General features: G+C 41.8%; 1 protein-coding gene across 5 annotated transcripts in view; it reads left to right on the top strand.

Annotated features, from left to right (window-relative positions):
- The window catches only part of hps5 (HPS5 biogenesis of lysosomal organelles complex 2 subunit 2), a 65,430-nt gene that overhangs the window by 18,236 nt on the left and 30,981 nt on the right, over positions 1-16,213 (top strand). For all 5 annotated transcript variants that reach the window (XM_072272331.1, XM_072272330.1, XM_072272327.1 and 2 more), the window contains 3 exons: positions 3,167-3,359; positions 10,556-10,686; positions 12,930-13,139. In XM_072272331.1, the coding sequence (XP_072128432.1) occupies positions 3,167-3,359; positions 10,556-10,686; positions 12,930-13,139 (534 nt within the window). The remainder of the gene's footprint in view (positions 1-3,166; positions 3,360-10,555; positions 10,687-12,929; positions 13,140-16,213) is intronic.

The raw sequence follows: 16,213 nt of genomic DNA, 5'->3' as shown, positions 1-16,213 counted from the left end.
TCGGCACAGACATTATAGGTCAAAGAGCCTTTTCCTGTACTGTACAATATTTCATTCAGCTCTGATAAAGTTAGTCAGTTCAGCACTGCTGCTTTTTCACCATTACTGTCTCCCATGGTCATGCAAAGTCTTTATTTGCTATTTAAACTAGTGTATGTGCGTAATATTGTATGCAAAAAGAAATAGAAACAGGAATAGGCTGTTCAGTCATAGGAGCCTGCTCTGCCATTGAGTACAATTGTAGCAGTTCCAGGCTTTCCTATGTTCACTTTCTCTGCTCTCCCCACTGCCCTTGATTCTTTTATTGATTAAAAATCTATGCATCTTAGCCTTGAATATATTTAAGGATTCAACCTCCATATCATGGAATTTCAGAGTCTAATAACCCCTTGAAGGAAGATATTTTTCTTTGCTCAGTCATAAATGGGTATTCTTAAATGTCTTAAATGGGCTAAGAATATGTCATTCAGTTCTAATTTCTTCCCCGTGGGGAAATGTCTTCCCAGTATTTAATCTTGTATGTTTCAATAAGAGCACCACCCAGTCTTCTAATCTCCATTGAGCATAGGCAAAATCTGTTCAATCTTTCCTCGTAAGATAATCTCTTAGGGTCATCCAGGTGAACCTTCTTTGAACTACAGTACATATAGTATCTTCCCTTGACTGAAGAATCCAAAACTGTTCATAGTACTCCAAGATGCAGCCATGTCAAAGGGTCATGGAAAGATATTACAGAGAAATAAAATCAAAATGAAAATGTTGGAAATGGGCAGCAATTTGTACAAGACTTGAGATGGAAAGAAATGGATTACCTTACAAGAAAACTTGTCAAATCTGACATACAGAAAGCAAGTTATCTGAAATTATTTGCTATTGAGTTCCATTGGTTACAACGTGATGGTACAAAAGAGGAAGCACTGTTCTTCAAGCTGCATTGGGACTCATTGACACATCAAGAGGCCTTAAAGAAGTTAGTCAGACTGGGGAACATGATGAAGAATTGAAGTAAGAGGCAGCTCAAAGCTTGGTGTCACCCCTATTTACTGAACAACATTGAGAAGAAACTAGGCAAGGAGTAGGTATTTTACTGCTAGGCAGCTCATCTTTCTTCTGGAAACTTACAGCCTTCAGGACTTGTGGCAAATTCAATAATTTCAAGCAACTTGCTTTCCCTGTGTCATAACTCGACTGTTTGGCTGTGAGCTTATTCAATTGTAATATAAACTTAGCTTTCCAGCCTCTGCAGTTTTGTTTGATTTTCAAGCAGCGAGTACACATCTGCTTTATTGAGATTTGTCTGTCTCAAAAGAGACCAGCAGAAAACATCTTTGAAAATCAGAGTCCTTATACAAACGTTTGTAATTAGGTAATGTGCCTCTCATAGCAGAGAGAGTAAGGCAGGGCCCAGCAAACAGAATGCATGTACTCAACGATCCACACTACACAGTGAGTGAAGAGCCAAGTCTTAAAGGGCTGCACAATGCATTTGTAATTGTTGCATGGTATTGAGAAGAGGATGTGCTACTACTTTTGAAAAGCAATAGGATAGATAAGACCCCGGGGCCAGACAGCATATATCCCAGGTTACTCTGGGAAGCAAGGGAACAGATTGCTATGCCCTTGGCAATGATCTCTGTGTCCTCACTGGCTACAAGATTAATGCCAGGTGATTGGAGGGGGTCAAATGTTATTCCTTTGTTCAAGAAAAGGAGTAGGGATAACCCTGGGATTATAGACCGGTAAGTCTTAACTTCAGCACTCAGCAAATTATTGGAGAGGATTCTTTGAGACAGGATTTATGAGTATTTGGAGAAGCATAGACTGATTAGGAATGGTGTTCAAGACTTAGTGAGGGACGGGTCATGCCTCACCAGCCTGATTGAGGATGTGACAAAGCATAGTGATGAGCCTGGAGCAGTAGATATGGTGTAAATGAACTTTAATAAGACATTTGATAATTTCCTTATGATAGGCTCATTCAGAAAGTCAGGAGGCATTGGATCCAGTGAAACTTGGTTATGTGGGTACCAAGTTAGCTTGCCTGTTGAAGGTAGTGGGTGGTAGCAGATGGAGAGTACTCTGGCTGGAGATCGGTGACCAGTGCTGTTCTGAGACCCCTGCTCTTTGTGATTTTTTTTTATATATATATAAATGACTCGGATGAGGAAGTGGAAAGATGAGTTATTAAGTTTGCAGATTAGTGGTTTTGTGGATAGTGAAGAGAATTATCATAGGTTACAACAGGACATTGATAGGATGCAGATCTGGGCTTAGAAGTGGCAGATGGAGTCCAACCCGGAAAAGTGTGAAGTGAATCACTTTAGAAGGTCAAATTTGAAGATAAGATGCAGGGTTAATGGTAGGATTCTTATCAGTGTGGAGGAACAGGGACCTCTTGGGGTCCATGTCCATTGATCCCTCAAAGTTGCTGCGCAAGTTGATAAGTTTGCTAAGAAGGCATGAGATGTATTGGACTTCATTAGACAGGGAATAGAGTTCAAGAGCTGCAAGTTAATATTGTATCTTTGTAAAACCCTGGCTTAGACGACACTAGAACTACTGTGTTCAGTTCTGGCCACCTCTATAGGAAAGATGTGGAGTCTTTAGAGAGGGTACAGAGGGAATTTACCAAGAAGCTGCCTGAACTGGAGGGCATGCCTTATGAAGATGGGTTGGGTGAACTAGGGCTTTCCTCTTTGGATTGAAGGAGGATGAGAGGTGGCTTGATAGAGGTGTACAAGATGATCAGAGGCATAGATCGAGAGGATAGCCAGAGACTTTATCTGAGGGCAGAAATGGCTAATATAAGGAGGCATAGTTTTAAGGTGATTGGAGGAAAGAATCGGAGGGATGTCGTAGGTAACTTCTTTACACGGAGAGTGGTGGGTGGATGGAACGCCTTACCAGATTTGGTGGTACGGGCATTTAAGAAACTTAGATAGACACATGGATGAAAGAAAAAATGGAGGATTATTAGGCAGGAAGGGTTAGATTGATCTTAGATTAGGTTAAATGGTCCGCACAACATCATGGCTGAATTGTTCTGTTATTACAAACCTACTTCAGAAACAGGTTATCTGGATAAAGGGTGATTTGTTGTAGGTCGCTACGAAATAACCCCATAGATGACACAGTCTTCCAATTGTTGGTTTGTTTTCTCTTTCAGCCAAGGTCATGTGATTGTATGGGAGCTGCACCAGGAACGGCGTGGAAAACCTGAAAGAATTTGCATGTCATCGGAGCACAAAGGAAGACAGGTTACTGCCCTCTGCTGGGATACAACTGCTCTCAGGATCTTTGTAGGAGACAATCTGGGAAAAGTTTCTGTCCTGAAGGTTAATTCCTCAAAACAGGGAAAGGTTTGCATTCTTTTATTTTTTCCCAGCAATGAACCAATTAATGTGTAATGGCATCCACTGTGTACATCTCACACAACATAGAAAACATAGAAACATAGAAAATAGGTGCAGGAGTAGGCCATTCGGCCCTTCGAGCCTGCACCGCCATTTATTATGATCATGGCTGATTATCCAACTCAGAACCCCGCCCCAGCCTTCCCTCCATACCCCCTGATCCCCGTAGCCACAAGGGCCATATCTAACTCCCTCTTAAATATAGCCAATGAACTGGCCTCAACTGTTTCCTGTGGCAGAGAATTCCACAGATTCACCACTCTCTGTGTGAAGAAGTTTTTCCTAATCTCGGTCCTAAAAGGCTTCCCCTTTATCCTCAAACTGTGACCCCTCGTTCTGGACTTCCCCAACATCGGGAACAATCTTCCTGCATCTAGCCTGTCCAATCCCTTTAGGATTTTATACATTTCAATCAGATCCCCCCTCAATCTTCTAAATTCCAACGAGTACAAGCCCAGTTCATCCAGTCTTTCTTCATATGAAAGTCCTGCCATCCCAGGAATCAATCTGGTGAACCTTCTTTGTACTCCCTCTATGGCAAGGATGTCTTTCCTCAGATTAGGGGACCAAAACTGCACACAATACTCCAGGTGTGGTCTCACCAAGGCCTTGTACAACTGCAGTAGTACCTCCCTGCTCCTGTACTCGAATCCTCTCGCTATAAATGCCAGCATACCATTTGCCTTTTTCACCGCCTGCTGTACCTGCATGCCCACTTTCAATGACTGGTGTATAATGACACCCAGGTCTCGTTGCACCTCCCCTTTTCCTAATCGGCCACCATTCAGATAATAATCTGTTTTCCTATTTTTGCCACCAAAGTGGATAACTTCACATTTATCCACATTAAATTGCATCTGCCATGAATTTGCCCACTCACCCAACCTATCCAAGTCACTCTGCATCCTCCTAGCATCCTCCTCACAGCTAACACTGCCACCCAGCTTCGTGTCATCCGCAAACTTAGAGATGCTGCATTTAATTCCCTCATCCAAGTCATTAATACATATTGTAAACAACTGGGGTCCCAGCACTGAGCCTTGCGGTACCCCATTAGTCGCCGCCTGCCATTCTGAAAAGGTCCTGTTTATTCCCACTCTTTGCTTCCTGTCTGCCAACCAATTCTCCATCCACATCAATACCTTACCCCCAATACCGGGTGGTTTAAGTTTGCACACTAATCTCCTGTGTGGGACCTTGTCAAAAGCCTTTTGAAAATCCAAATATACCACATCCACTGGTTCTCCCCTATCCACTCTACTAGTTACATCCTCAAAAAATTCTATGAGATTCGTCAGACATGATTTTCCTTTCACAAATCCATGCTGACTTTGTCCGATGATTTCACCGCTTTCCAAATGTGCTGTTATCACATCTTTGATAACTGACTCCAGTAGTTTCCCCACGACCGACGTTAGGCTAACCGGTCTATAATTCCCCGGTTTCTCTCTCCCTCCTTTTTTAAAAAGTGGGGTTACATTAGCCACCCTCCAATCCTCAGGAACTAGTCCAGAATCTAACGAGTTTTGAAAAATTATCACTAATGCATCCACTGTTTCTTGGGCTACTTCCTTAAGCACTCTAGGATGCAGACCATCTGGCCCTGGGGATTTATCTGCCTTCAATCCCTTCAATTTACCTAACACCACTTCCCTACTAACATGTATTTCGCTCAGTTCCTCCATCTCACTGGACCCTTGTCCCCTACTATTTCTGGAAGATTATTTATGTCTTCCTTAGTGAAGACAGAACCAAAGTAATTATTCAATTGGTCTGCCATGTCCTTGCTCCCCATAATCAATTCACCTGTTTCTGTCTGTAGGGGACCTACATTTGTCTTTACCAGTCTTTTCCTTTTTACATATCTATAAAAGCTTTTACAGTCAGTTTTTATGTTCCCTGCCAGTTTTCTCTCATAATCTGTTTTCCCCTTCCTAATTAAGCCCTTTGTCCTCCTCTGCTGAACTCTGAATTTCTCCCAGTCCTCAGGTGAGCCACTTTCTCTGGCTAATTTGTATGCTTCTTCTTTGGAATTGATACTATCCCTAATTTCTCTTGTCAGCCACTGGTGCACTACCTTCCTTGATTTATTCTTTTACCAAACTGGGATGAACAATTGTTGTAGTTCATCCATGCAACCTTTAAATGCTTGCCATTGCATATCCACCGTCAATCCTTTAAGTCTCATTTGCCAGTCTATCTTAGCTAATTCACATCTCATACCTTCAAAGTTACCCCTCTTTAAGTTCAGAACCTTTGTTTCTGAATTAACTATGTCACTCTCCATCTTAATGAAGAATTCCACCATATTATGGTCACTCTTACCCAAGGGGCCTCTCACGACAAGATCGCTAATTAACCCTTCCTCATTGCTCAAAACCCAGTCCAGAATAGCCTGCTCTCTAGTTGGTTCCTCGACATGTTGGTTCAAAAAACCATCCCGCATACATTCCAAGAAATTCTCTTCCTCAGCACCTTTGCCAATTTGGTTCACCCAATCTACATGTAGATTGAAGTCACCCATTATAACTGCTGTTCCTTTACTGCACACATTTCTAATTTCCTGTTTAATACCATCTCCAACCTCACTACTACTGTTAGGTGGCCTGTACACAACTCCCACCAGCGTCTTCTGCCCCTTAGTGTTACGCAGCTCTACCCATATCGATTCCACATCTTCCCGGCTTATGTCCTTCCTTTCTATTGCGTTAATCTCTTCTTTAACCAGCAACACCACCCCACCTCCTCTTCCTTCATGTCTATCCCTCCTGAATATTGAATATCCCTGAACGTTGAGCTCCCATCCTTGGTCACCCTGGAGCCATGTCTCTGTGATCCCAATTATATCATAATCATTAATAACAATCTGCACTTTCAATTCATCCACCTTATTACGAATGCTCCTTGCATTGACACACAAAGCCTTCAGGCGCTCTTTTACAACTCTCTTAGCCCTTATACAATTATGTTGAAAAGTGGCCCTTTTTAATGCTTGCCCTGGATTTGTCGGCCTGCTACTTTTACTTTTCTCCTTAGTACTTTTTGCTTCTACCCTCACTTTACACCCCTCTGTCTCTCTGCACTGGTTCCCATCCCCCTGTTGTGAACTAACCTCCTCACGCCTAGCCTCTTTAATTTGATTCCCACCCCCCAACCATTCTAGTTTAAAGTCACCTCAGTAGCCCTCGCTAATTTCCCTGCCAGGATATTGGTCCCCCTAGGATTCAAGTGTAACCCGTCCTTTTTGTACAGGTCACGCCTGTGCCAAAAGAGGTCCCAATGATCCAAAAACTTGAATCCCTGCCCCCTGCTCCAATCCCACAGTGAAAAGTTTCTAAACCACTCTTGATGGTAAACTCATGATTTGATTCAGTGTACAAGCTGTTGTGGCGTGGATGAAATCACCGGAGAGACAGAGCCACTGGGAGATACAAAGCAGCTTCTTTATTTGACACAACAAGGTACAGCAGGTATCATATGGATGGAGACGCTTTAGGTGGAAAGGGCTGCTGGCCCAATGTGGGCTCAATATTTATTTGCTAAACATAAAGGACAATTCCTATTTACAAAGTATAGACAATATTTTCTTTTGAAGCTATATACAAAACATTGCACCTTCTGACTTCGTCCTTTCCTCCTGACACCCGCATGTCTGGGTTGGTACTCACAGCCTTTGGGAGTGCAAGTCAAATTCACAATACATTTATTTGGTATTTTACATGCTAACATAGAGGACATTTTACGTTTATAAAGTATAGATAAGGCTGTCTTCGAAACTACCTGTAAACTTCACACTTCCATGCGCAATGTCTGGGCTAGTATTTCTGTATTCACAGCTTTTAGGAAATGCATTGTTGTGAACTCAATCCACAGTACTTTGTCAAACAGAATACTGGTGACCAAAGTCATTTAAGTGTAAATGAATTATCTACCCAAAAACTCACTCTAACACAAGCTAGTTGATGACTGAGTTCGTTTCTGGCGTGCTGTTAGCTCGCCTCAGTGAGCTTCAGAGCAGTGGCAGTACAGTGCAGTAACCCTTGGTCTATCCTGATTTCTGATGCTGTCTGTAGTCACGTGGATTTTTCTCTGGGTATTCTGTAATTTTCTCCAAAGTTCCAAAAACATGCTAGTTGCTATGGTAATTGCTTCTGGGAGATTACACTTAGTACAGGTGGCTGATGGTGGAATTGGTGGGTGGCACGGATTTCAGTGAATATCTGTGAGAGATTTGGTTACCAGGAAAGCAGTGGAGGAATGGAATTGCTCTGTGAGACAACATAGCATTGATGGGCCAAAGGGCTTTTTATGTTTTATAAAATATGGAAAACGAGCAGGAGATTTAGGGAGGTGAGGTCAGCTTAGATCTCTGTTCTGATTATTTTTAAAGTTTTCTATTGATAACTGCATGTGTAAGAAGTTGCTGTGTAATACCCATATTTTGAAGAACACATCATGAGTTATTATTATGATTTGCTGAATTATGGCCATTTAAGTATGTTATTGCATATAGAAGAGTAAGAAGCAAGGAATTGGTGCTTTAGGGAGAAAAAGGGAAATAAAAAATTGTTGGTCTGCAATTTGACAGCAGTGGGAACGTGCAATCTTGAAGGGGCAAGGTTAGTGTTTTATTGGGTTGGAATAATCATAAGGGTCAAGCTGGATTGAGTCATAAAATGGGATGTTGCTTAACAAATAAACAAGTTTATTTATGTGTTTGAAAAGGACTGTGGCCATTGAATTTGCAAGGGCTTTAAAAAAAATGTTAAGCAAACTTTCACTGCTGCTATCTTCCACTCATGTTATGTCCCACTTTTACTTTGAAAACCTCCTCCTTAAAGAGCTATTGCACTTAGTGAAGGATATAAACATAAATGGAAAAAATGGCAGGTAAACAAGGATGTAGGAGTGGCAGGTTTAAGTTGTATCATTAAGAGGGTAAGAAAACCTGGAAAAAATGAGTTAAAGTATAAGCTGTCATGTAGAAGTTATTATAGAACATAGAAGGGTACAGCACGGGGAACAGGTGTTCCAGCCCACTGTGCATGCTCTGGTCATGATACCAATCCAAGAAATCATAACTGCCTCCATTTGCTCTGTCTCCCTCTACTCCCTGTCTGTCTAAATACTTCTTAAACAATGCTCTCATACAGTATCTGATGATAACATCTCTGACACTGTAAACACTTAACGATTCTCTGCAAAAAATAAAACACTTGCATCACATATCCCCTTTAAGCTTACGCCCTCTGGTATTTGACCTCTATTTCCATTCTGGGAAAAAGATCCCATCTACGCCTCTCATCACTTTATAAACTATCAGATTGCCCCTCAGCTTTTGATGCCACAGTGAAAACAATCAGTTTGTCCAACCTTTCCTTGTAGCTTATGCACTCCAATCCAGGCAACATCTTCTGCACCTTCTTCAAAGCTTCATCCTTTATCTTTCCTATAGAATAGTGACACAATATCCAAATGTGCCCTAATCAAAGTTTTAAACAGCTGTAATATGGCTTGCCAACTTTTATACTGAGTGCCACAATTGATGATAGCAAACATGCCATACAGCTTCATTGCCATCCTGCTCCCTTGTGTTGGCACTTCTGGGAGGCTATGGACTTGTACTTCAATATCTCTCTCTACGCCAATGCTCCAGAGGGTCCTACTATTTAGTGTATACTTTCTGCTTGCATTTGACTTCCCAATGTACACCTCACAGTTGTCCATTCGTCATTTCTTCACCCAAATTTCCAACTGATCAGTTTCCTCTTGTATAAGTTGATAAACGTCTTCACTATCCATAACTCCAACAATTCTCATGTTGCCTCCAAACATTCTATTCTGACTACGTACATTTATACCCAGATAATTTATATATTATCACAAACAAGAATTCTCAGCACTGATTCTTGCAGAACACCATTATTCCCAAATTTCCAGGGAAACACCGTTCCACTGTTTTTGTATTCAGTTTACTTTATGTCTCAATCTGGGGCTTCCTATAACGAGGCTTTTCCGAAGGCCATGCAGACAATATCCATGGGCCAACCTTGATCGGCATTTTTCATTATTTCCTCAAAAAACTCAAATCTGCGAGACATAATCTACCCTAATAAGTTCCAAATGTGTGTCAATCTTGACCTGAAGAATATTGTCCAACAATTTCCCTATGCTGATGTGATCCTCACTCTCCCATGATTACCTGGTTTGTCACTGTTGTCCTCCTTAAAGAAAAGGATGCTTTTCGGCTATATCCCAGTCTTCTGAGACCTCCTCTGTGGAAAATAGGATACAAATATCTCTGTCAAAGCCCCAGCGTTATCTTCCCTTATTTTGCTCGATACCTTGGAGATGAGCTCCTATTGGGTCCTGAGAACTAATCCATCTTAATTTTTCACAATTCACACAACACTTAATGTCAAGATGGCCTAAAGTATCATGTCAAGATGGCCTAAAGTATCAACAGTCCTCCTAAACTCATCATTGTCCATGTGATTCTCTTCTTTTTGGTGAATGCTGGTGCAAAATTCTCCTTAAGGACTTTGCCTACCTCTACTGGCTCCATATGTAAATGCTACTGTTGTCCTTGAATGGGCCAAACCTTCCTCTTGCTATCTCCTAATAATATAGTTTTATGATTCAGAGCGACTATAGATGTGATAAGGAATTTCTTTGGTAATTTAAGTTATATTTAGAATGTTATTTGTAGTAAATGGAGTTATACTTCAGAGGTGTGAGAATGTACTTGTCTAAAGTATGGACTCTGAAAGGAAAATACTTCAGAAACAGGGAATTTGAAATCAAATAGAAAGTGCAGGAAATACACAGGAGATTAGATAGCATAGTGTCAGTGTTTCAGGTTGATAATTTCATTAGAACTGGCAAAAGTCAGCAAAAAGGAGTTTTGAGATATGACACAGTGAGTCCTAATGAAGGGTCTCAGCCCGAAATATCAACTATACTCTTATCCGTAGATGCTGCCTGGCCTGCTGAGTTCCTCCAGCAATTTGTGTGTGTTGCTTGGATTTCCAGCATCTGCATGTTTTCTCATGTCTGAGGGTGGGAAGTGTTGGATTGGACAGATTGCTGCTGCTGGGACCATTCAAATCCACTTCAACAATTGCTGTCTTATTCTAAATTAGGCTGCGGCATTTGTGATGTTTCCAGTTCAGGTGATCACAACAGTGGACTCGCGAGTGGTGCAGCTTGACTACCTGGAGGGCAGGTTGCTGATCTCCTCCCTCACTCGTTGCTATCTATGCGACACAGAGAGGTATTTGCTAGAATTCCACTTACAATGGGACCTTGATTATTGGCCTTTGTGATTTTAGTCATGTTTGTACTGTGAGTCAGGTCCTTTCTGAAGGGCAGAAGTCAGAGTGAGAAGGTGGAGGAGGGGAGGAAGAACTACAAGGTAGCTGGCGATAACACCCTCTTACTCTGACTTCTTCCCTTCCTTTCCGGTCCTGATGAAGGGTCTCGGTCTGAAACACTGACTGTTATATTGACTTCCCTAACTTCTGTTAATGCCCCTCCTCCCCTTCACACCCCAGCCCTTATTTATTTATTTAATCCCTCTCTCCCTCTCTCCCCTCCCCTCCCCCCCCCCCCTTCTCACTATAACTTCTTGCCTGGTCTCCACTCTGTGGGCTCCCCTCCCCGCTTCTCTTTCTCCCCAGGCTTCCCATCCCATGAACCTCTCCCTTTTCCAGTCTGGTATATCTTTTGCCAGTCAACTTTCCAGCTCTTAGATCCATCCTTCCCCCTCCTGTCTTCTCCTATCATTTTGGATCTTCCCCTCCTCCTCCTACTTTCAAATCTCTTACTATCTCTTCTTTCAGTTAGTCCTGACGAAGGGTCCCAGCCCAAAATATCAACTGTACCTCTTCCTATAGATGCTGCCTGGCCTGCTGCATTCCACCAGCATTTTGTGTGTGTGTGTGTGTGTGTGTTGCTTGAATTTCCAGCATCTGCAGATTTCCTCGTGTCAACATTAACTTACTCTTTTCCACAGATGCTGCCTAGCCTGCTGAGTTCCTGCAGCAGTTTGTGTCTGTTACTCTGAATTGTCTTACTGCTTAAACTTTGTCAACTACCAGTGACAAATATGACCGTGTTTTGAGCACACGCATGCAAATGAAACTATTTAAAAACTGTTCGCGCCAAGCATGATGTGGTGTCTAATGGCTGGGCAAGTGCATGCAACTGACACTCATTAGAAACTGTTCTGTAGCAGTATTCTGCCCCAATTAAGCAGCATAGTGTCCAAATGAATCCTGCTATTTTCTCAATTAGTTATGTTCTTTAAGAGTTATCCCAAATACGTGGCTGATGGTATAGAAAGTGATGGTATTTGTGGCTTTCCCAGTAACTAACCTTGGCAAAGTCATAGTGTGTGTGTTACTGCCCGTTACACCGCTGGCATTTAGGGCAGCAATGAAGGTCTTCCATCTCTGGCGGTGTTCAGGGTTTCCTTCATCACGTCAGTACCCTTCCTCTGGGTTTTCACTACTGTCAGTCACGCAAGTCCCAGATGGAGACTCAGGAATACCGTCACACTCAGATGTAGAAGGATTCTTCATTGCTGTTTCTGAATCAGAATCAGGTTTATTGTCGCTGGCATGTGTCATGAAATTTGCTAACTTAGCAGCAGCAGTTCAATGCAATGCATAATATGGAAGAAAAGAATAAATAAATTACAGTATATGTATATTGAATAGATTAAAAATCGGGCAAAAAACAGAAATAATATATATGAAAAAAGTGAGGTAGTGTTCAGTTTTGTTTTGCCAGTCAGTGTTGTTAGCCCTGAGCTGAACCCTTGGTGGACCACTCTTAGTCTGGCCTCTACCCTTTGACCTTTTTGGCAGGGGTGACCCTACTGAGAGCCAAAGCATAAAGCCAACACTGCTCTCCGGGTCATTGATCCAAACCATGACAAGGTTGTGTTACCTTTAGAGGTTGAGATCATTGACCAGGATTGAATCTGGAGCCTCCCTTATGTGCATAATTTCTAACCAAACCTGTTTATGTATTTAACTAATGTTTTATATAGTTTCATTGAACTTTGGGTATTCTGCATTGTGGAGTTACTTACTATTTTGGACAATTTGTGTTGTCAGATAAACCACTGAACTGGTCAGCTTTCTTGTATTGTGAATCAGAATGTGAAGATCAGAACTTCACATTTCTATTCAGAGTCAGTATCTAACTTCTGGGTGCAGCATGCTGATAATTCCAGTATTCTTTCATGGAAGCTGGCCTTCAAGTGGAAAAGCTGTAAAGTAAAAAGACTTAAAATGGAACAACTGTTACTCTAATAGAAATAAAGTTAAGGAAAACAAGGCACCAAAAATAGTTCTGAATAGACAGGAGTATGAGTGATAGTGTATCAGTACATTAAAAATTTAAGTTGAGTGGTTGTAACAGGTTATAATTACAATCAGTGTTGAAGGCATGAGCAATGAAGAGTTGGATGTAATTGAATTTAATCCACAAATACTTTTTGGATAACAGAGAGAAGTTCTGGAAAATTGGAAACAAGGAGCGAGATGGAGAATTTGGAGCCTGTTTCTTGCCAGGCGCAAAGACTATTGGAACCCCACTCATCTTCTGTGCACGTCCTGGTTCACGGATGTGGGAAGTGAACTTCGAAGGGGAGGTGCTGAGCACGCACCAGTTCAAACAGCTGTTGGGTACACCTCCACTTCCCATCGTCTCTGTTAGGTATTTGTCTGACATGCCTCTTCCTTCGCTGTCGTTTCTCAGCCCAATATTTTCATAAACCTAAAAGGAGACTATTCAGGCTATGCCATCTCTCAGAACAATCCCTGCTTATTTTCTTGTAACCCGTTCTCTCTCATATCCCCATTAATTTCCCTCCTATAGTTCACCCCCACGAGAGTCAATTTACAGTGGTTAAATAATCCAACGATTAGTCTGTATTTTGATTTTGAAAAAAAAACAGGTCACCTGCAGAAACCCGTATGTTCAGAAGGAGAACTTGCAACCTCCACACAAACAGCAGAGGAGATCAGGATCGGATGTGAGGCAGCACCACCAAATGGTGGCACTCTAAAGCTGATGATTCCCCCCCCCCCCCCAACTTTATTTACCACTACTTGCTTATTGCTCTTTGATGGATGTGTCTTACAAAAGCTGCGGTTCGCAGTTGTGAAGATCTTAATTCAGAATCCCTAGATTTTTGGAGAAGTGAGGTTCAGATTTTCACTACTGCTTGCCCAGTGGGGAAGTAACGCATCCATTTTGATATAAGTGTGGTATTAAATTTGTGAACTTTTATTCTCGATTTCATAGCAAATATGTTTTCTGATCATTGGTGTCCAGAATTGAATACTGATACAGTACAATCAAACAGAAGTTTAATAGAAGCGTTGCCTTTTCATATTTTTGAATTCTAATTCACTTACTAAACCTTCTCTTGGCCTTTTCCATTCCAATTTGTCTGTGCCGAATCTCAAGAAGATTATCCTTAATTTTTCTACTTCCACCAGTATTTTATCCTTTTAGTTAGTCTGCCTGTATTACTTTAAGTCACTACGTTGATCCAAGCCATATTTTTCTTTGGACGGTGTAATGTTTACATAAAACTCTGTTCCTTCACCCACATCAATTTTTTTGTTGTGAAAATTTGTAATTCTAGTCCTGGGGGAGAGCAGTTTGTCTCATTTTGCTAATCAGTGAATCTCTTCTTTTTCTACTCAATCTCTTATCTCCCAATCCAATACCAACTATTGCAAGATTAGCTCTAATTTTTTGATTTGCATATATCTTGTGCAAACCCTTATCAAATGCCTTAAAGAGTTCCATTAGAGCCGCCCCTAGTTGTTCCACCATGATAGTAATTGCCTTTAAAATTCAACTTAAGTTATTGGTAACACATTTTGCAAATCCATGCTGCATCATTCATTCCAGCTGATATCCGTCCATGTGGCCATTCACTCATAGTCTGATGGTTGAGAGATTTCAGTCACTCCTCTAAAATTAACATTAAACTGAACAGATTCATAAGCATAGTTACCAATTTTCTCCCTCTTTCATTAATAGCATTAAATTTTCCAAAACAAAAGTCAGGTAACAAAAGAAAGGGCTTTGTCAAATTAGTTTGAAGTTTTCACATCCTTTGGTCACCTATCTCAGTATCCTTTGTAAAACCACAGCAAAATGGTGCACAAATCACAACTATTGAGACCAAGCAAATGCTTCTTACCAGTCAATTTTTATAATGTGTGTTTTATAATTCTGATTTGTTGCCCCAAATGTCTTTTGAACTATCTGCCAGCTTTCTCAGCTGTCTGTCCTGTAACCTTTTACTATTCGTCATTTCCAAAATCAAATTGCTGCAAATACTGGAAGCTGAAAATACTGTGAGTACTCAGCTGGCCATGCAGCATCACTGCAGAGAAAAACATAATTAGTGTTTCAAATTGATTTTCTTGCATCAGACTGATGAAGCTACCATCACCTTGAAAAGCTATCCCTGTTTTTCTTTCTTCTCTACCACCACCCTCCTCTGTCTGGCAGAACTGGTCCTCACCCTCAACAATTTTTCCTTCGGTTCTTTCCACTTTCTCCAGACTTGAAGGGTAATAACAGGCTCCTGCATGGGCCACGGCTAAGCCTGCCTCTTTGCTGGCTATGTAGAACAGTCCTTGTTCCAAGCCTTCCCTGGTAATGGTCCCCAACCCTTTTGTTGATGACTGCATTGGTGCTGTTTCATACGCCCATACTGAGCTTGTCAATTTCATCAACTTTGCCTCTAATTTCCACCCTGACCTTAAATTTATTTAGTCCATTTCTGACACCACCTTCCCCTTTCTTGATCTCTCTGTCTCCATCTCTGAGACAAACTGTTGACTGACACCTTTTATAAATCAACTGATTCTGTTATCTTGACGATATCTCTTCCTACCCTGACTCCTGTAAAAATAGTATTCCCTTTTCTCAGTTCCTTTGCCTCCATTGCATCTGTGCCCAGGATGAGGTTTTCCTCTTCAGGACATAAGAGATGTCCTCCTCCTTCAAAGAACGGGGTTTCTCTTCCTCCACCATTGATGTAGCCCTCACTTGCATCTCCTCCATTTCCTGAATATTCACACTCATCCCATCCTCCTGCCCTCTTAGCAGTGATAGAGCCCTTCTGGCACTTATTCCTACAAGCAGCCAAAGACCTACACCTATCCATTCACCTCCATTTGGAGCCACAAACAGTCCTTCCAGGTGAGGCAACACTTCACCTGTGAATCTGATGGGGTCATCTATTGTATCTGGTGCTCCCAATGTGACCTCCTCCACATTGGTGAGACCTGTCATCAACTGGGGGACCTCTTTGTTGAGCACCTCCACTCCATCTGTCAAAAGCCGAACTTCCCACTGACCAAACATCTTAATTACGATTCCCAGTTCCAACATGTCGGTCCATGGCCTCCTCTTGTGCCAAGATGAGGCAACCCTCAGGGTGGAGGAGTAACACCTCATATTTCATCTGGATAGCTTCCAACCTGATGGCATGAATGTCAATTATTCCTTCTGGTGGAAAAAAAATTCCCTTCCTCTCCCCTCCTCTTCTATCTTACCTCTTCTCCTAACCTGCCTGTCACCTCTTCTTCCCCCCACCCCCACCATGCCCCTCCTTCTTCTCTTTCTCCCATGGTCGACTCTCCTCTCCTATCAGATTCCTTCCTCTCCAGCCCTTTACCTTTCCTACCTACTTGGCTTCACCTATCTCCTTCCAGCTATCCTCCTCCCTGTTCCCCACCCTTTTATTCTGCCATCTTCTC

Source organism: Mobula birostris, chromosome 11 (genome assembly GCF_030028105.1).
Source record: "Mobula birostris isolate sMobBir1 chromosome 11, sMobBir1.hap1, whole genome shotgun sequence".
NCBI lineage: Eukaryota > Metazoa > Chordata > Chondrichthyes > Myliobatiformes > Myliobatidae > Mobula > Mobula birostris.
The sequence above is the reverse complement of the archived record's forward strand: the minus strand, read 5'-3'. Positions and strand labels throughout refer to the sequence as shown.